The 21,865-nt window shown below is 39.7% G+C and overlaps 1 protein-coding gene across 1 annotated transcript; it reads right to left on the reverse strand.

Annotated features, from left to right (window-relative positions):
* Window positions 1–207: 207 nt before the first annotated feature.
* Window positions 208–20,389, reverse strand: NCF1 (neutrophil cytosolic factor 1). Its single transcript, XM_026708655.2, has 11 exons — window positions 20,241–20,389; window positions 19,433–19,513; window positions 14,922–14,997; window positions 11,192–11,357; window positions 9,275–9,330; window positions 8,075–8,197; window positions 7,862–7,969; window positions 6,129–6,246; window positions 3,530–3,637; window positions 2,725–2,867; window positions 208–1,998 (listed from the first exon to the last, which is right to left on the reverse strand). The coding sequence occupies exons 1-11, from the start codon at window positions 20,316–20,318 to the stop codon at window positions 1,892–1,894; spliced, it is 1,164 nt and encodes a 387-aa protein (XP_026564440.1). The 5' UTR covers window positions 20,319–20,389; the 3' UTR covers window positions 208–1,891.
* Between the last annotated feature and the right edge of the window lie 1,476 nt (window positions 20,390–21,865).

The following is a 21,865-nucleotide window of genomic DNA, read 5'->3' on the forward strand; positions in this document are numbered from 1 at the left end:
CGGTTGAAAATTCATTTATTGGTCAACTTTCCTCAAAAACAGCCACTTTCTTAAATGTTTGCAAATTCTTTTTTGCCCAGAATCTTATGCAAGAGGCTTTTTTGAGCAATCTGCAGGTCGGAAGTACAACAGAAGGTTTCCCTTTGTGTCACAACCACTGCTGTTTGATTGGAATGACTTGCTGAAAAGAAGACTAAAGGCCCTCTTGTTTATCCAAGCTTGTTTATTAATCATATAGTCACAGATGTTACAAGTGCAATACAGTAGATGTAAAGCAAGATCCCATCTACCCAAAACGTATTTTAGAAAGCAATCTATCTTATGCATGGGTAACAACCTTTGGCCCATGAAAAATAAATACACTAAGTTGATAGACTTGTGCATCATAATTAATAATCATAAGCTCAATGCATGTGTCTACCCCTTAGTGCCAGCTATCCCACTGATCAAAATTTACAACATCTAAAGACATGTGTGCTCTCTCACTCACTCTGTGGCTATGGCAACACTTTTTCTTGTTTTTCAGGGAAAAAAAACCAATTTTAATGTTGTAACTACAATAAAAAAAATCAGATGAAAACTAAACAGTAGTTAGACACATGCAAAAAGAATAAAATATACTGTCATATATTTACAAATTACAATCCCAATGAAATTAGTCATATATAATAAACTAATCATAAAATCTAAACCTACCATTTAGTTTCATTAACATATTGAACCCAAACTAACCAAAGGAGCTAAACCATAGACAAATAACATCCCTCAAACAAAATACTAAATGGAAGTGAAAACTCAGCAGACTTTGAATGTAGGAAAAATAGTACTTATCAGGACTTAAAATAGCCAAGAATGGTGCATGAATGCAATTCTTACAACATACTTAATTCAATTCAGAATAGCTTATACCACCTTGATTCAATTGATTAGACCAGTGGTCAACCTGGTCCCTACTGCCCACTAGTGGGCATTCCAGCTTTCATGGTGGGTGGTAGGGATTTTGTCCCCTACTGCAGTGGCCCCCAGCCTTTTTTGTCCCACGGACCGGTACCGGCATCACAAAATGATCCATGGACCGGTACCGGCATCAGCACGCACGACCAAGGCAAGGTGAGCTGAGTGACCGGCCAGCCAGCCGTCCCCCGCTTCTCCCTGCCACCTTCAACTCCTCCTTTGTACCTTTGTCGATGGGCCTTTTGGGCTCTTTCTTAATCTCCTCCTAACGCAAGACTCCACCGCCATGGGGACGGCTCTTCATTCGAAGCCGCCCCCCCCCCTCGATGAAACTAAGGTGCGAGGATTCAGCACCCAAACGCTGCTTTCCAATCGACGGCCAACAAGCAATTTCTCAAGCGCCGTCAAAACAAGATGGCGGTGCCCACTTCTTTGCAGCCCAGTAAAAAATGCTCCAAGGATTGGTACTGGTCCGGGCCTGGTGGTTGGGGACCACCGCCCTACTGTATAAATCACCATTACTGTGAAACCGGTGGGCAGTTAGAGAAAATTTTACGACTAACAGAGATACAAATGTTGGCGGTAGGTATAAAAAGGTTGACTACCCCTGGATTAGACAATAAGAGACTCTATAGAAAAATTTGCAAGAAGTCATTAGTGCTAAATTCTATGCCCAATTATAATTATATAACTATTGTAGAATTATAATAACCATGTGCTATTCTTATGTTCCAAACACTTCTCTCCCCTGTAAGATTGGTCAAGAAGTAGAAAAAGGATCATATTCTCTGAACACAAGAGCTGCAAGGGATCACTAGACATCATTTGCAATAACTCTTCCAAAAACAGAGGTCGTCAGATGATCCTTTTTAGATCCTTTCAAGTTCTTTTTAGTGATGGTAGCAAAGACGGAGCGATAAATTCCTCCGTTTCTTCCTCACTGGATTTTTTTCTTTGTGCTCTCAGAACAACGAATCAGAAGCAAATCTTTACTGGGTCTCGGAGGAATTGCAGGCTTGGGTTCATCGTTTTCATTTTTTTCCTCTGTATAAAATAAAACGGAGGGGAGGGGGAAACAGCCTTGAGATGATACAGCAAAACTTTTTACATCATTCCAAACTGATTTCCTGATTTGTGATGGAGAAAAGCAAGACCTTCTTTCTTTCAGATTTGGCATCTATAATGGTGCAACCCTGAGGCCCTTGGAGAATTAATATTCATAGGCTTAATTTAACACAATATTAGAGTAGGCTAATAATTGTGTTGCCTATCATGTCAGGTCAAATATTCCATGCAAATATTCCATATGAAGACATTTGTATCAATAAAAGGAGAGGAAAGAATCTGCTTAGCCAGAGTTAAATGTTTGAGTTAATGTTTGCCAACCTTGGCAACTTGAAGATGAGTGGACTTCAAATCCCACAATTCCCTGGCTGGTGATTTTTGCCCAATGCCTAGTGTCATGTCGTTTGAGTTGGGCAGCCATATTAAAAAAGAGGAAATAATCAAAATTCAGAAGAAACCAAATTTACCAAGGCTTGGAACAATGTTTCTTAACTTTGGCAACTTGAAGATGATGGAGAATCCCCTAGCCAGCAAATCACCAGCTGGGGAATTCTGGGAGTTGAAGTCCTACCCCTCTTCAAGTTGCCAAGGTGGATAAACACTGGCTTATGTGGTCAGAGAAGGCCGTTTTGTGCCTTGTCACCTTTACATATTTAACCAAATTAGAGATTTTGGAAGGACATTTTTCCAAACTCCCACACTTACCGATAATATTGGTTTTGCCCAAGAATTTGTTCTTCAGCTTCTTTCTGCTTTGCATGTATTTCACGCTGTTCCGCCTATACGTCTCCTGGCTAATCTGCTTGCGACTTTGCTTGTGGATGCTCTTGATGTTGCTGATGCTGGACCTGCCCGGTCATCCAAAGGAAAGGAAAATCATCAATGAAACTATAAGCACCTGAATAACAATGCTAGACTCTGCTAAGGCAGGTTCCTCCAACCTAGCATTTTCCTTGTGTATGGATTAATATTCTCAATGTTTCCAAGTGGAGTAACTCCCATATATTTTCCTATAAAAATCCCCATGGTTCCATTGGCTAGGGATGATTTGATCTGGATCTTGCATTGAGCGAAATGTCAGATTCTTTGGCTGCTTCTTCCCAGTTTTTTTATTATGGGATTTTATGCAATTGGCTAATTTCCCAGGCTCATATTTTCTTTGACCCAAGAAAATATGAATCTTGCTGACTTCCTGCTGAATTAACCAGCATTTATCTGAGCCCGTGGTTCAGAGATTAGTCTTTACAAGGACATGACAATGTCTACTTATGGCCAAAAGGCCAAAGTAAACTAATTCTTGATTTACATTTACATCTAGGGGCTCCAAATTGATTCTAAAGAGAACTCTCTTCATTTTGTCCTCACAAGAACCTGTGAGGTAGGCTAGGCTGACAGCCCAAAATCTCCCAGTGAGTTTCCAAGGCTGAGGATGGACTTGAAGTTTGGTTTCACCAATCTTAATTCAACACTTCAAAAAAAACAAATGAACTTCCAGAAAGCCCAACTATACCTTCTGGGGGGTGCTGCTTTATTCCTCAGCTGGTTGTTCTCGGTCATGTTTTCCTCTCCTACTTTCTGCAGATACATTGAAGGATAGTAGCCTGTGATCTCATCCTTCCTAAGATTTAAGAAGACCATTTTATTGAGGCATAAAAATAAACAGAGATAGCTTGAACTTTGGTCACACTGCATAGCAAGATCCTTCTAAGAAAGATAAAGTCTACATTAAATACTGATGATGTTACCTATTTGGAAATATCTGGAAGCCAAAAACCAAACTCAGAAAGCACCAAAGATTCCACAGTTCAACCCTGATCTACATATATTCTCCTCTATTGGCATACAATGCTGAACAGAATAAGAATATGTCTTAATAAAGAAAATAGGTAGCTATTTGTTAAGTATCAGGCTGGAAGAGGAACAAGTAAAAGAGACAATGATAGTATGGGCTAAAACTTTGGCTATTCAATTGAGTTAGATTAATGGCAGAGCTATGGGATAGAAATTAGAAATTAACAATGCAATGTCTACTGCATACAAAGAAAATCTTTATAAAATGTTTGATAGATGGCATTGTCCATCCTCAAGGTTTGCAAAGATGTTTAAGGATAAATCTGCAAAATGTTGGAAATGCCACCAGATACCTGGTTCATACTATCATATGTGGTGGACATGTCAAAAAGCAAAAAAATATTGGACAAAAATACCTACATGGCTTGAAAAAATGATAAAACAATATGCCAATTTCAAACCAGAGATATTTTTTGCTGGGCATTGTACCAAACAGATATAAGAAAGGGAATGTATATCTGATTGTACATGTATTGACTGCAGCAAGAATAGTATTTGTACAACAGTGGAAAAGTGAAGAGATCCCAACAGATGAAGATGTGATTAGAAAAATATTAGAATGTGCAGAAATGGATAAGCTAACACTTATCATTAAAGAAAAGGAAGAAACTGAATATTTTTTGACTTGAGACTTATTTTATCAATGGTTAACTAACAAAAACAGGAACTAGAAACAGGGAAATATATGAAAGGATTAGTGATATAAATAAGTAAGATACTTTAACTTGGTTAAATAAATAGTATGATTACTATGGTTATTAACATTACTATAATTGATATTAATGCAATGAATATTGTTGTAAATACTGTGATTATTATTTTCTAAAATGATTTGTCCCCAGACAACACACTCTTCAACTAAAATTGGAATTTTTGTATGTTATAAAATAAAATAAAAAATTATTACAAAAAAGAAGAAAGAATATGTCATGCTCCAGGGCTATCTCCCACACACTGATTAATTTAGCTCTGAACTTAATACAGTGTTGTAATACATAAATGCTTATCCGATAGCTGTCAGCTAAGACTTCCTCTTTTTAACACCTGTCACTTCTGAAGAAGCTTCTTGGATGAGGAATGAAACATCTTCAAAGAAAGCCCAGAAAGTTCCGTTACCCCTTGAAAAAGCCCCTTTGGGACAATCATGACCTGGGTGATTGAAAATCTCCATAGACATCTATCACTTCAGAGTTTGAGGGCCTCTTTGGGGCTCTATCTGGGTATTTATTCTGTGTTGATTGAGACTTGCCTTTTAAGCATCACACTGAAAATATAATAATACGTGGACATTGGACAATTACAGTTCTCTCTCTGTCTCCATGTGTTTTCAAAGGCGTGGGAATCAACCACTGGGTCAGCAATTGGCCTGCAAAATTTCTGTCAAGGGTTTTCCCCAGTCTACCTCAGAATTAATCTAGAACTTCTGCCTACAAGTCATGCCTGTGCCTCTGAGTTATGACTAAAGGCGAAAAGACTACACTCACAAGTTTCACCCTAAAGCACTCCAACCCCACTCACAGATGACTTCATATATGGGAGAGAGGAAGAACTCAAAAAACATGACTAGAAACTGGACAGAAGCCAAACTGGAGAAAATTGATTTTGACAGATTCATCATCACAGACAAGGGATTCGAGGATCTTAAAATAATTAGACTGGATTTAGGTCTATGGAGATTTTCAATCAACCAGGTCATGGTTTTCCCAAAAGTGCTTTTTCCAAAAGGGAACTGGACTTTCTTGTGGTGTTTTTTGTTTGTTTGTTTGACTTGTGGCAGAATTCCAGGGTTAATTCCGAGGTAGACTGGGAAAAACCCTTGATAGAAATTTTGCAGGGCTATTGCTTACCCAGTGGTTGATTCCCACGCCTTTGACAATACATGGAGACAGAAAATGAACTGCAATTGTCCAATGTCCATGTATTATTATATTTTCAGTGTGATGCTTAAAAGGCAAGTCTCAATCAACACAGAATAAATACCCAGATAGATCCCCAAAGAGGCCCTCAGACTTTGAATTGACAAGTGTTCTGCTTCTCATCCAAGAAAGCCGACATTGATGAGTGTCATTCCCACATTCAGCCGCAGGGGCCTTCAATGAGGTGTCCTCCAAGCAAGTTAGGACTCTGGCAACTAGATTCCCCGGTCAGAATTCTGAAATTTGTCCCAGCGCATTTGCAAGGGAACAATTTGTGAGAAGTTCAAGGACAGAACATCTCCATTGCTTCCTTTCTGAAAAGAGTCATGGCTGAAGCCTTACCTGACTACCCACCAACCATCAAGTAGTTTATGGATAACTTCTATGGTTTCTCCTTCCTTCAGGGAAATCTCGTCTTCCTGAGCAGCTGTGTAACCTTTTCGGACAACATGGAGCTCACCTTGCAAGAAGAGAGATTATTTGATTGATTGATCAAATTTATACGGCCACCCATCTTGTAAGAAGTGATTCTGAGTTTAAACTGATATCAGGTGCCCCAAAAACATTTAACTGCTTTCATTCATGTTTTAAATCTTGATTTCCCTCAGCTACCCATTTTACAGATTGGACTGTGGAGGGTGAAAACCTCCTTATGCATTCGAAGCGTGAAAGGCAAAAAAGGGACGAACTCAAATTAGAGAGATGAAACAAATTCTGAGGTATAATAAATGCTTCCAACTTAATTCATTTTTTTTTATATATTTCATTTAAATTAGCTTCAACCAGCAACCTCTTTTAAATGTCTTTTTTTAATGATGAATATTTTATCAGTTAGTGAGGCACTTTAATGGGAAAATAGGCTAAACAATTTGAATTGTTAATATGTGTTTTCAAAACAGACTAGATTTCTTTTAGTTAGCCCCGAAAGAAAAAATGCAGGAAGGAAGTTCATTAATGGCAACTTTTTTTTTTTTACAAAAATGCATGATTTTATGTTAAGGAAATGCAATCTTTACAGTAACTTACTGCTGATTCATGCAGCTTAAGCACAACCAGACTTTCCAAAGCCATCCCAGTTCACCTTTATATTAATTTGATTGTATTTATTTTAATTTTTACTCAATATTGATTAATAAGCTGATATTTTCATTGCTTATTGATCACTGAAACACACATACTGTACTATGCATTGATCATTAATAAATATTGCAGTAAATTTTGCAAATATATCGTAGTATTCTTTATTATTGATTTCTTTCACATATATTACATAAGGTATAATATACATAAAGTGCCCTTTTAGAAATCTTACAATGCCATACCTCCCTTTTTTAATCCTCACAACCCTTGGGATAAAGAGTCTTCAGTTCCTTTGTCTAAACCAATTATATTTGCTTTAACTTAAACTAACAAAGGTTTATTATCATTTCTTGTTCTATGGTTGATAAACTGAGCCACGTCTGGCTTTGTGTTTTCAAACCAGTCCGGCCTATGTTGCTGATTATTTTAATAAACTACATTAAAATCTGAAAAGAATGAAGCAATGAGGGGACATCTTTCCCATATTTTATAATATGAATACCTAAATCATTTCCTTTTCTTTTTTAATGCAATACAGGTAGGCCTAAACTTATTCGAGCATTTTTTTTTAACAACTGTTCAAAGTGACAATAGCGTTGAAAAAGTGATGTATGACCAGTCCTCACAGTTATGACCATCCCCACAGTCCCATGATCAAAATTTGGGTGCTGGGAAACCAGCGTGTATAGTTGTGGCATCTCAAAATCACCTGACTGCCCTTTGTGACTTTCACAAAGTCAATGGGGGAAGCTGGATTCATTTTAACAACTGTGTGATTCACTTAATGACCATAGGAAATCACATAATGTCTGTGGTAAAAGAAGTCATCAAATCAGGTCTGACTCAATAACGGTTCGCTTAGCAACAGAAGCTCCAGTCTTAATTGTGGTCATAAGCTGAGGACTACCTCTACCTTCTAGAGCTAAACTTGGGCCTTGCTCTGCATGGGCCTTAGCCTGAGGACCTCTTCAAATCCAACACTAAAGTTCCTTTACCTGCATAGTTGGGCTCCTGTTCTTCAGCTTCATCTGGACTATCCATTGGTTCTAGATAAGCAGCTGGTACCCAACCTCGTTTATTCTTTTGCTGACAAAACCACCATCCTGAAATGGATAACCAAAAAGAAGGGTGTGTTTTTTTTTCCACTGAGCAAAAGACCCAATTCGACGCGAGATGAGGGGGGGAAATGTCGCCAGCTATTTTCTTACCACTCTCGCTCTTCTCCACCACGTCTACTATGTCCCCCACCTTCATGGCCATCTCAGTGCTGGAGTTCTTCTCATAGTCAGCAATCACACGGTAGGTCTGTAGGATGATTGGGCCTGTGATGTCTACAGAATAGGAGAAACTTTTGCAATGAGAAACCCGGAGGACTCCGTTGTAACCAACGTTTAACAGAATGAGGTTAGCCATGAGCTATTAAAAAGGGAAATGGGGTCATCTCTGATTTGTGTCTTTTCACCTCTTTTCTCCCTGTCCCCTTTTTCTTGCCACAGTTGTAAACCTGAGAGCGGGGACTATCTTTTTGCGAGGGGTAATCCCAGTTTATTTATTTAGTTTATTTACCACAATATATGTTTTTTTGTGCCACTTCAATTAAAAAGGGGGAATCTAAACAGCTTACTTGGTATGAAGATATTATTTCCAGAAACAAAGAGATAATTTCTAGAATTACTCTGTTTCTCCAACAATACGGCCTCCCCCAAGAGGAAGTCCCAGCATGTTTTATAGACATGAAATTAAGGCCCTCCCCTCAAATTAAGGCCTATATTAAAACATGCGAAATGGGGGGAATGGTGGGGGGGCTTGCCATTAGGAAGTACTTTTGTTGCACACCCAGATATGGTGCTGCCTGCGTTGACCCCGATACGAAGTGCCCCACGAACGCTGAGGTCAACATCCAAGCCATCACGCCCGCCTGAAGATGCAAGGGGGGGGGAAATTAAGTCACCCCCAAAAAAACTGCCTAGCCATTTTTTCGGGGATCAAAAAAAAAATAAGACCCGGCCTTATTATATGAGAAACACAGTAGTAAAATAGATGATTTCATGTAACCTAAAAGCTAGACTTGAACATTGAGAGCTTTCATTTGTCAAAGTTTTTCCCCAATGCTATTCTTCTTTAAATACAAGTGTCTAGTCCTCAGGATAAACTATGAATTAAAACTTCTTGAAAGAAATAATAAAATCCTGCAGCAAGGGCAGCCTTAGAGATAGGAATCCTCCATTGGAACAGATCAAAGAGCTGGTATTCTGTTTTACCTCACAGTGGGCACCAGATGCCTTAGGGAGCCGAGATTTAATGCAGAAACATCCTAGCACCCTTTAATTCTCAACACAGATGCAATTGACTCAGGAACAAATGCAACAGATGACACAAATTTTGACTTTTGACTTCCATCGACTTACCTGTTGCAATCTTCTTTGAATCATATGGCATCAGGAATGTTTCTGGTTTCTTGGGGCTGCAGGGAGTAAGGAACAGACGTGTTACTATCTCAAGCATCACTGATTAGCCAGCAATGTAAATGCCTTTAGCAAACCACTAATTATTCCTTATTCCTCAGCTGGCCTCTGAGCCTGGTGAAGGTGTAGTGAGGTTGATCAAATTCTATGCTTTGATCCAGGGAGTTTCAAACAGAGTCCTGTAAAATCTTGAGGGTTTCTGAGAATTTGATGGGGTTTTGTAAAACATTAAGTGGGGGAACCTTCGTTTAAATGCATCCAAAGTTGCTAACTGCAGTGTGTTCTAAGATACAATATAAAGGATGGAGCTGACATTTAAAAGCCCCTACCCTGCAGGGCAACGTTTCTCAATCTTGCCAACTTTAAAATATGTGGACTTCAACAAGCAGAATTCCCCAGCCAGCATCAAGAGCATACTTCAGAGCATATTTATGCATTAATAAAAAAATAATAATAACTGACCATCCTAGGGAAATCTACACATATGGTGGCTAACCGTTGACCTTGACTTGATGAGCATATGATCAAGAAAACAACGGAGGATTTATACAAGGGAAAGCTCTCTGGCTGCTAAGCTATCATTCCATTTGCATTAAAAATCACATTGCAAGCAGTGTGATACACTCTCCCATAAATTTGCAATAAGATTCTTCCTCAAAGTCTTTAGATCATGGTCAGTGGCTGCAGCAGTAGCTGAAGAAAGGAAGAAGAAGTGGTAAGTTCTAAACAAAATGCAAAACTTTTAAAATTGTAGGTGGGTAGTTCCATAATGCTAACTGTTTCCCCCTCACTTGCCAGTCACTTTGCACCATACAAGAGGAAATATCCAAGCTCTTTGAGACTTTGTATTTCCACTAGTTGCTGGCTAAGAAAAGAAAACAGCAGGTTTCTTGGGCATGTTGCTCTTTATCAACTGAGCTTCCAACTGATAAAGTACAAATTCCAGGTGGGCCAAAAGTTTTAGTCTTTTGATTATATTTGGAGAGGAATCTGGAGATGTGAAGGAGCGAAATACAGAGACATAAGGGCATCTATTTTTCCCCTCTTAAGCCCCAAACATTGTGGATTGTGGCCATCTGGTGCAGCCTCTCAAACTAATAAAAGAAAATTCAGGATCTGGAGAAAGAATGAGGCAATACATTTGCAGAAATAATTTGCCCACAAGCTCTGCAGAACTACACTCTTGCATCACACAAAAAGTGGATTTTTTTGTTTCGTTTTTGCAATTCTGGCTTCGCTGCAGGACTTCCCAAAATAAATGTCCTCAGACTCTGAGATTGCAAAGCGCTGGACCATTTCATGTGGCGCTTACCCCCACTAAGGGTTAGGTAGATTGTATATAAAATAAAAATCCTTTATTTGCGCAAGACTTTGTTTGAATAGAGCCACCTGCCAGCTCTGATTGTGTTTCTGGCAATGAATAACTTTTAGGGAATTTCCTTCCTTGTTATCCTCCTTATCTCCTCCAGCAATGGTCCTATCTAAATCTGCAGAGGTTGTTGCAATGTCCAGAAAAACCACTTGGTAACACACAGGGCAAACATGGATGCCAATAATGTCAATGCCAGGGTCGCAATAAGAAAGAAACCATTCCCTATTGTCATTCTAGTTTCCATTTAAATCTATACCTGCAGTCATGCATTATGTAGTTTTCTTTGATTTGGGCTTACTGTGCTGCATGAATTCAATCATTTCATTTTGCATATAGTACATGTATAATCTGGGATGCAGCCATGATTGTAAGCCACTGTGAGTGGCTTACCATATTTATCAAGCAACTGTGGTTGATTCTATAAGCAATGGTTGCACAAAACATGGATGATCCCAATCTGCATCTTCCAGAGCCTGGCCAATACTCACTGGTTTGCTGTAGTTGGGTTCAAATCCTCTGGTCTGACTTTAAAGAAGTCTAAGACGTGCACACAACGGGAGATCTTGCGCGGAAGATTGATCAAGGCAGAGAAGTACTCGGACAGAGTATTTTGACGGTTTTCAGTGGCGCGTTGGCTGTCAAACCACTTTGGAGCTAGACAGAGAAAGGAAGCAAATACATCTCAGGTGTGGCTCATTATCCATCTGTTCCCGAATACCCAATTCTAAACTGGTGTATTTCCCCAAAATCCAAGACAGAGATTTTGTTCCACGTTCTCAACTCTTGGAGGGAGCTCTTTGTGTGTTTTGAGCTTCCAGTAAGAGAAAAGGAAGGAAAGGAAATTAAAGGAAAGAGGATAAGCTAAACCCTACGAGGAATGGGTCACCTTTCAGAAATGCCATAATCATATTCTACAATGCAGATCGTGAGTTGAGTGAAATAGAAGATCTTTGAAGACATTAGTCAGACCTGCCCCGAATTGGTCCTTTAGTTAAGAAAGACCCTCAACTCCATTTGTAGTGAAAGATATCTCTGAAAATAAGACCGGGTCTCATATTAATTTTTGCTCCAAAAGATGCACTAGGGCTTATTTTGGGGCAATGTCCATGAAATATGGTACTAAATGCATCCATCTGGCTGACGATCTTAATTGAGGCTTATTTTGGGGGTAGGGCTTATATTGCGAACATCCCCAAAAAATCATGCTAGGGTTTATTTTCTGGCTGGGTCTTATTTTTGGGGAAAGAGGTATTTTTTACTAAAAGCCAAGTGGATTACAATATAGCAAAGCCAGAACTGAAGTTTGCGCACCCAATCTGTACGTTTAATTTTCCCCTCCTAGACACTTCCCATTGATGGTCCCCGTCATCATTCAATCAATTTTGAAAGAGGTGTTTTTGAAACTGGTCATGCATTCTTCTTCCAGGGTAATGACCTTGAGAACTTGTCTCTAAGAGGCAGGCTTCTTCCCATCAATTTCATCCTGTCCGGTTGCCTGCCCCCATAGTTCATGTCAGACTGACAGCTAGCGAATGCCAAGTTGCAAAGTTCAAGCATATGATTTGCAGTCTGCCAACATTCCTAACTCTGAGTTCTCTGGGCAATAAATGCAGCTTGTTTAGCTTGGATTTAGCCTGGTATATGAATTACAGTTCTGGCTTTTATGAATGTTTATGGTGGGTAGGAAGTTGTGTGAACCCAACCAAATGTGGTTATTCAGCAAACCACGATTAAGTAATGGCTTAGAATGATAGTTGAAAGCAGGTCTTGATCAGTGCTCTAAGGCAGAACTTCCCAACAATCTGTTCCTGCCAGGAGAGGCTAGAGACAAAGAAAGCAGGAGAAATATGAAGAAGGAGCTCTCATAACTGCTGGACTGCTATGATAGAATGGATTCAATACAAGGCAGTTTCAAGGCTGCTTGCTTGCAAGCATGGGTCCCAAATTCAGAAGCCACCTGTCATCAGCATTGACAATGTATTGGTCACTGGTTATCAGTCACCTGCCTCTGGCCCATAATACAACTTTTCCAGGAGACTTCTACATATCATGTTAGGTTAGTGTGCACAAACCCAGAACTTGCACACATATGTAATGATTTGATCATTCCTTTCCCAAAATTAGTGTAAATCTGGCCACATCATGAAAATATCGAAACCTTCAGTTTAAGGAAGCCAGAAAATCTTAGGGAAAGATTTCTTTTGAACCTATCATGGCCTCAATTCCACTTTATTAAAGTTCCAGAAATCTGGTGGTTGGAAGAAGATCTGGCTTTTAAGATAGAATTTCAGTCACAGGTCAATAATCCAGTAATAACAAAGATAATTTGTTCGTTAAAATAGCTTATGTGTAAGCAAGTGGGAGAATTTTCAGAGATCTGTCCTTTTCAGAATGAAACCACTCATTTTTTCCCATCAGTTTACTGCTGTTATTTTCATGAAATGCTGCTAATTTTTTTTTTTAATTCAGTGCCTTTATAACTGGGAGCTAGAAAACTTAGGAAACACTACTCAACACCTGGTGTTCCCCAAAGGTGCTTTTTCAAGAGACAACTGGGCTTTCTGGTTTTTCTTGGAAGACATTTCACTTCTCACCCAAGAAGCTTCTTGGATGAGAAGTGAAACATCTTCAAAGAAAAACCAGAAAGTCCAGTTGCCTCTTGAAAAATCACCTTTGGGACAACCATGGTCTGGATGACTGAGAAACCCTGTAGACAATACCTGTTGTGCCTTCTTTAGTTTTATGAATTTCTCTCTGGTTACAACTGCAGAAAATCAGTGTCATAATTTCCATTATGAAGCAGGACTCAAACCAAAATAGCAATGTTCTAAAGTAAGATTAATACACACACACACACACACACACACACACACAAACACACACACATAAAAGGAACCCCTTCCCACAAAGCCCATGGAAAATTGAAGGAAACAAGTGGTGTGATCTCTCCCAGTATAGATATTGCACCACTCTGCTGCTGATTGTGGCTTCGCCTCTTCCGTGCTGTCCAACAAACCTTGACAAACCTCAAATTCTTGTGGATGTCTTTGAATATACAAAGAGGCTGTGGGATTCTACTAGCTAGCCGGACTGTTACAGCAACCATACAAGTACTGCCCAAATATCTTGATGGCACCTGGCACAGGTATGAAAGAACTTTAGCTGTGTTTTGTTTGCATATGGCTCTGCTTCTATATTGGGGCAAATGCTAATAGAAGGGAATATATGTAGCTCAGGGTTGAACTGTGGAATCCTTGGTGCTCGCTGAACATGGCTGTTTTCCTGTAGACATATCAATGAAGACTCAATATCCAAAAGTATCTAAAAAGGTTAAAAGTTAAAGTTGCTTTAACCTTTTTAGATATTTTTGTGTAGATATTTCATTATCCAATTAGGCAACAACTTCAGTGCTAGATTGGCGCAAGATTAGAACAAATCTTAGACCAAGAAGTGCCGCAAATTTCCTTCTTTGTTATGTTTGACCTATAAAACCTGGCGTGTTGGGAAAACAAGCTACAGTCTAAGTTTTGTACCAGATTACAACAACTGTGGAATTTTGTATCACTAGGAACTCTAGTGGTTAGAAATGAAGGATTGCAAGCTAACTCTGCTCACTGCCAGCAGTTCGATCATCACTGCCTCAAAGCTGACTCAGCCTTCCATTGTTCCAAGGTCAGTTCAATGAGGATCCAGATTGTTGGAGGCAATATGCTGATATTTGTCAACTGCTCAGAGAGTGCTGTAAGGCACTATGGAGTGGTACATAAGTCTATTGCTATTGTTATATTGTAATTAAATTTCTTTCTTTTTTTGTTACTCTAATGATAGAATTAGGAGAAGCTATGCAGTAGAAAAATGAATTATATGGACCAGCAGGGAATTCTGTGTTATAAACCTAGCTGATTTCATTTAATCCAGAAGTAGAGAACCTGTAGTCCTTAAATGCTTTCAAGCTACAATTCCCAGTGACTCCCATCAGAAGTAAATCTGGTTGCAGCTAGAGGGCAAGTTTAGAATGGCCACACGTTGCCTTTGTCCCAGGCAATCAGGAAAGAAGTTAAATTGGTTCATCCACAGACGCTTCACATAAATGCCAAAAACAGTCATGAACGGGACAAGGAAAACATATTTGAAATTAGCAGGTGGAACTAACCCATGTCAACTTCAACTTTATGCAATTTTGTCACAACTAATTGCGGCTATAGTTAGGTTACTTACATGACAAGTGAGGGATTATTCTATTCTCCGTGTTAATTTCCCCAGATTCAATCGGAAACATTTCCTTCAAAACTTTCTAAGCAAGAGAAAAGAACAAAAGATCAGTTTCAGTCTAGGCCAATTCACTATTAAGTGCTATTATCTAATAAAACTAGAGAAAGTGGGATTTTTTTTTTTTGCTTCTCCATTACTTTGACATCAGGACTGTTGGGGCAGGGAAGGAGTCCTGCCTACTAAATTTCTGCCAGCTTCATAGTTGTAGAAAACTTTCCGGAAATTTAATTGGCAACTTCCTATAAGTTATTGCCTAAAAGGCTATGGGGTGCTCAATTTTTCATAATTTAGCTATAATCTATAGTGATTCAAGACTACTTCTATAAATGAAGAGTGTTGGATATTGACTTCTGACTGGGAAACATTTTCCTTCCCACATTAGAAGTGTAAAAACCGGTTAGTAAGTTAGCTACAGAAAGTCCCCCAGATCATGTTTCAAAGCTGAAGGATCATAGTAACTGATGCTTGATAGCATCATCACGTCCACCACCAAGCATTTCTGATGAGTCCTTATTGCCTGCTCTTTCCCTTGGGTAATCCATTGTCCACAGATTTAGAAACCAATATTCCTTGTTTTAAAAATATAAACAGCAATCCTACATTCTACTGATATAGAAATTGGAACTGGTAAATAACATGGTGCCTCCGTATTTATGCACACAATTTGCCTAAATCAAAATAAAACGGGGACAAGGACTTGCCCAGGACAGAGCCAGCCCTTTCTTTGGAGTAAAAGGTAGCCCAGTCAATGCTAGAGTTAAGGAGCAGCAAGAAAGATTTAGAAGACTAACTAAGGTGTATATCAGGGGTCTCCAACCTTGGCGACCTTACGGCTTGGTGACTTCAACTCCCAGAATTCCTCAGCCAGCTATGGTCTACAAATCGTAAAGTCACCAAGGTTGGAGAGCCCTCTGTATATGACACATGGAATGCCTGGAACATCTATGGTAGCATGTTCACCTCTAGAAGTTCAAGGAATACTATCTCCCTGCAGACCAGCTTCTGAGAGTGGGACAAGGCTGGGTTCTCACAGCCCAAAAATCTCAGGCAAATGAACTACAGCTGCCATGTTCACCAAATGTTGTAGTTTGCCGGCAGCAGGTGCAGACGGCTGAGGTCTCGGACAGCAAGGACTCAGATGAGGGGAAGGGCCTGCATGGGATGCAGGGATGGGCCAGGACCATCAGGGAGTGGAATGCTGCCTTCGGAGATTGTGGAGGCTGGCAGCAGTGATGAAGAGCTCCCCAAGGAGTCCGTGCCCAGTGCGCGTGTGTGCATGCAGGGCTGCTCAAAGGAAAGAACAGCTGCAGCAGCACAAGTGACTTGGGAGTAAGGCTGCTAGGTAATGGCCACTCCCATTAAGAGATAAAAAGCCAGCTGAGAAACCGGAGTTATTTGCAGGAAGCAAAGAGGTTTTTGCACTCAAGCCTTGTGGACATTCAGAATCTCTTGGTTGATATTTGGAGACTCTTTGTCTTTAACTATTTCTTAGTAACTTTATCTAGTGTCCTTGGCAGCCTTGCACCACCTTGGCAAGGCCCGTTCTTATCAGAGATAATTCATTTGAAACAGCCTTTTAACCGTGAAGGCATGGAATTTGTAAAGAATCATTAAAAGGTTTTGCTGTTACCTCTGTTTCGTGTTTGTTTCCTTGGAACAAGGTTTGGGTCAGAACACCAAATATGCCCTGCCCTTTGTATATAATAGAGATCAACATTATTTATTTGAAAAGCTCTGTAACAACAAATATCACTGTAACTTTAAAAAAAAATAACTGTTTGCACATGTCTGGGGAATTCCTGTCCCTTTTCCCACAGTCTACCCTCTGGTTCTGAGATATCTTAAAACAATAGTTGTTCTCACAACATGGAGAAACTGCACATAAACATTCAGTTTAGTCTAGATTAGCATTGTGGAAAGTCTTATAACTAATATATATATTATTCTTTATACTGTCTTTATCTTTGCTTAAACATTAACAGTGGACTGAGAATTGATGTCTCCACTAGACAGTTGATAGTCAGGCTGAAACTAAGTTAATCAAGTAAAAATAGCAAACAGGGAAATCTTTTACTCAAACTTCCTCAACCCCCAACTCCTCATAAATGACTCAGACCTAATCCACATATCAAAGGATAAGGTTTGTAAACACAAACACTTAAGTCTCCCAGAGGAGCTGCCTGTTCACAAGAATAAACATTGTAGATGGCACTAAATGTCTATGGAGATGCTCAGTCATCCAAGTCATGGTTGTCCCAAAAGGTGCTTTTTCCAAGAGACAAGAGGAGTTTCTTGTTTTTTCTTTGAAGATGTTTTGCTTCTCATCCAAGAAGCTTCTTCAGCTCAAAAAACCCCCAGAAAGTCCAGTTGCCTCTTGAAAAAAAGCACAGTCGGATCTTAGATGGCACATACTTATACACACACATGCCCCTCAAATGTCACCCTAGAACCATGATGGCGAACCTATGGCATGCGTACCAGAAGTGGAACGCAGAGGTCGCCCAGAAGAGCCCCATTGAGCATGCATACGCCGCCACCCGACAGCTGATTGTTGGGTATCTGGTGCGCATGCATGGGGGTGTGGGAGGCGCACACATGTGCAGAGATGTGCAGTGTATGCAGGGGTATCATGCACATGCACAGAGATGTGCAGTACATGGGGGACCATGCACACATGTGCAGAGACACACGGTGTGCAGGAGGATCATGCATGCATGCACAGAAATGCGTGGCACATGCAGGGGGGTCACGCACGCATGTGGAGGGAGCGTTGGGGGCCAGCACGCATTGCTTCTGGGTGCTGGCATGCGAGGGCACAATTTTGGGCACAGGAGCCAAAAAAAGGTTAGCCACCCCTGCCCTAGAAGCAGGGGTGGGATTCTACCAGTTCGCACCTATTCACTAGAACCAGTTGTTAACATTCTAAGCAGTTCGGAGAACCAGTTGTTAGAAGAAATTACTGGCCTAATCCTGTAAGGAAGGCAGGAAGGAAACATTCTGGAGTTGCTTACAGAAACTGCCTCTCCATTAACTCTAACTACATTCTTGGCAGGACTAGACTTCCTGTCTCTGGAACGTCTCTGGAGTCTTTTTCCCCTCCTTTGCTGGTACTTTGCTTGTGTGGAGTGACCATTCAAAGTTACAACAGCACTGAAAAAAGTGACATGACCATTTTTTACACTTATGACTGTTGCAGCATCCCCACAGTCATGAGAGGCCAGGGTCCTCGATGTGAGTGATATTGAGTTGGCCACGCCCAGCCAATAACATGACCACCAAGCCATATCCACCCAGTCACATGACCACCAAGCCACGTCCACATAGCTGGTTGCTAAAAAATTTGAATCCCACCCCTGCCTAGAAGCAGCACGTATGCACTTCCACACCTAGGATAAAACTCCCCTATAAAAACAATCTTGCTGTGTCCCATTTCTCTGCAGCTGCTCCCAAAACAAACCTCTATGCTTTTGGCAATAAATATTCTGCCTTTCCTCACAGCTGTCTGGATTTCATTTTTATTTATTCCTGCACAACTCCGGCTCTAGCTGGAACCCCAAATCATTCTTCCAACAGCGTTTTGTGCCAACTCTGCCTCTCACAGCCCTGAAATTGATCTTCCTTTCCTAGGAAAAGGAACCAGGGACAGTCATAGGAAAAGAAAGGGAGTTGAAGCATACAGAATTAAAAAGGCTGCCTTTCTTGAAGTCTGAGAAAGTATCTTCCTAATTCTTTCAAAAATGCACGTACACACACACACAAAAAAAACCCAGACTACATTAAAAAAAAGAGTAGTAACCAATTGCTTCTTTGTGGGTTTCCTCCAGTTTCACAACAAGGGAAAGCTTCGTGATTTCATAATCCTGTCCAAATTGGAAGATACAAAAGTTCTAACCAGCTGCATTTTAAAGGAAAGAAAACACAAGACCAATCTCGATATGGGGACTATCCAAAGGAGAAAAAAAATCCTCTCCATCTTAACTGCCTGAAGTTATTCTCAGCTGGGCTTATTCAGCAAATGTGTAGGTTAAGCTAAAAAAAAAAAAAAAGTCCCCCTATTAATTTCTACTTTGGAGAGCCAAATATGATGGAATTAAATTGAGGTGGCCTTAAGGATTCTGCCTAAATTTAGGCTCACTTCTCACCAATCAATCAGGATAGAGCTAGTTTCCTTCCTAAGTTTCCTTCCGACATAGCTCTGGGTATTATGGTTGGTCACACAATCAGCCAGATGTTTTGACTAGATTTTGGCATTTTGTCCCCTTATCAAATATTTCCGAAGAACCTGAGATAGATAATGTTTAATAATACTTATGTATGGGGAAATCTGCAGTTAGATTCAAAGTGTTAAGACTGGTGGAAACTTAATTCAAGGCATTATTATTTTCTCAGCCTTCCCCCCAAACCTAATCTCATAATAAAACATTCAGGTGGCCTAGACAGATCCAATCCATACTTACATGGAACTCATAGATCTCCGTGAACTTCCGATACACAACTTTTTCTGACAGATCTTGCCATTTCACAAGAAACATATAAACCTGAAAAAAGGACAGCATTTAAAATGATTTTCTTTTTCTTTCTTTTTCTTTGGCCTACTGGATGTACACTGAGGCAGTATTCATCCAGAATATAAAATATAAAACAATCTTTTCATATGCCCAGAACATGAATTCTTTCCTTCACAATAAAAGGAGTGCACAGCACTCCTTTAACTGGCACACTTAATTTATCAACATTCTCATTTTGTGCACTACACTGAAATGGAAGCTAACCAAGTGAGATAAGTTCATTTAGGTTAAGCCATCAAGGCATCTAATTAAGCTTAAAAAGTAACCAAGTTCAAATTCTTGAGTGCAACTGTTGGGTTTTTATCTGGCCAAATTAAGTCTGATTAAGCCTGTTCATCTAAGATTCTTTGAAAAATCCACTCCCTTCCCTATCTTGTACATTCTATTCTGCTCCATTGAACTATCATTGTCTCAGAGATCTTCCTTTAAAGGGAAAGATGAAATGGTAATTTATAAACATCAAACTCAATATTATCTGTCCTGATGTTTACCCTCCTCTCTCCTTCCCTTCTATAACTGTCAAAACTTTGGATTAAACTAGAGACCTTTTAACAGCGGAATGCATGCTTAACCTCTGAATGGAGTCTGTTCTCCAAGACATTTTGAATAACTTTTAAATAATGTTTCTGAGCTATTAAAGAAGTCCATCAGTCAAATTCAGCTTCTTAAATCAGGCTGTTGACCTCCAAGTACTTACATAGTGTTGGCTGGGGAAAAATCTCTTCTCAAATCCCAGCAACTCAATATGCCGGATGTAGATGATCGATTCACCCATCTCTGCTGCTGGGAACTATCCTTTAGATTCGTGGTAGCAATGGTCCACCTTGCACTTTTCTCTTGAATGCTTGTGCTGTTCTGACTTCAGCTTTTATATACCACAAAAGGGGGAAGTCCAATTTTCCCATATTGCAGGCCCAGGATTTTCTTTTCTTTTCTTTTTTTAATACATTTTTATTAAATTTCTTTTGTTACATCATAAAACATCATATCAACAACGTTTTTGGCATCTATACAGGTTTTTGGTTTAAATATCATAATACATTGTATTACATTTGTCTACTACTAAATAACAGCTTTAAGTATGTTTGCTATTCTTATATCTTTATACAATTTACAAAATTTTATTTTACTTTCTTAAGGATTGTTTCAATTAGAATTTTTGTCTCACTTCTTAGTTCTGTTTGTTAGCCATTTATACCAATTGTTCCAAATTGAAAAGAATTCAGAGTCATCTTTGTCTTTCAATTTCATTGTTAGCATATTCATCTCAGCACTTTCCGTTACTTTATGTATTATCAGTTCTTCATTTGTTTGTGTTTGGTGTTTTCCATACCTGCACAAAGGCTATTCTGGCGGCTGATATAATATGTAACAATAAATATTTTACTCCTTTTGGTAATCTATCTTTGCTGATTCCTAAAAGGAAGGTTTCTGGTCTGAGCTCAATCTGATAGATACCCAGTGATCTCTTGTAACCAATTTTTAATTTGGATCCAGTATGTCCTGGCCCCAGGATTTTGTTTTCAATTTCCTTCCTTCTGTGTGATTTCATTCGTTCTTTCGTTGGGCGTTAATTTCTGTTCAGTTGCATCGGTTGGGGATTGAGGCCTCCTCTCAGTCCTGCAAATAGGTTTGAACTACAAAACCCTTTATAGCTCAGCATCAGATTCCTGCAGGGCCGTTTATCGCAGTCAGGAGCAGCCTGACCAGTAAGATCTGCCAGGAGAAACAGCTGCAGACCTCACACGTTGTGGAGGTTCAGGGGCTGAGGTGAGGAAGTGCTACTTTTCTTCCCCAACATGGAACATCTGCCCAATAAAGATCGGGCCAATTCCTGCTTTGCTGTTTATTGCAGATGTTTTGAAAGACCAGGTCAGTTTAAAGAAGCTTTCTATGCTCCGGTGTCACCTTTAAAAAAATATCTTCATGTGTTTTTATTGTACTGGGAATATTTAAATCATATTGTCTTCTTCTACATTACCTGTTAAGACTTGTTTTGACTGCAGCAGCACAGAGATATGTCAAATAAACAAGCAGAACAAAACACCTGACTGTACCCAGTGTTTAAATCCAGAAGATTAAGAGATTAACAGAGTTGGAAGAGACCTTGTACTGTAGGTCAGCCCAACCCTTCACCCAAGCAGGAGACCCTACAACTTTTCTAACAAATGGCAGTCCAGTCTCTTCTTGAAAGCCTCCAGTGATGAAGCTCCCACAACTTCCGAAGGCAACTTCTGTTCCATTGGTTGATGGTTCTCACTGTCAGAAAATTTCTTCTTATTGGGTTGAATCTCTCCTTGTTCAGTTTCCATCCATTATTTT

The sequence above is a fragment of the Pseudonaja textilis genome, chromosome 1 (assembly GCF_049901715.1).
Source record: "Pseudonaja textilis isolate UNSWEBS1 chromosome 1, rPseTex1.2, whole genome shotgun sequence".
In the NCBI taxonomy this organism is placed as follows: Eukaryota; Metazoa; Chordata; class Lepidosauria; order Squamata; family Elapidae; genus Pseudonaja; species Pseudonaja textilis.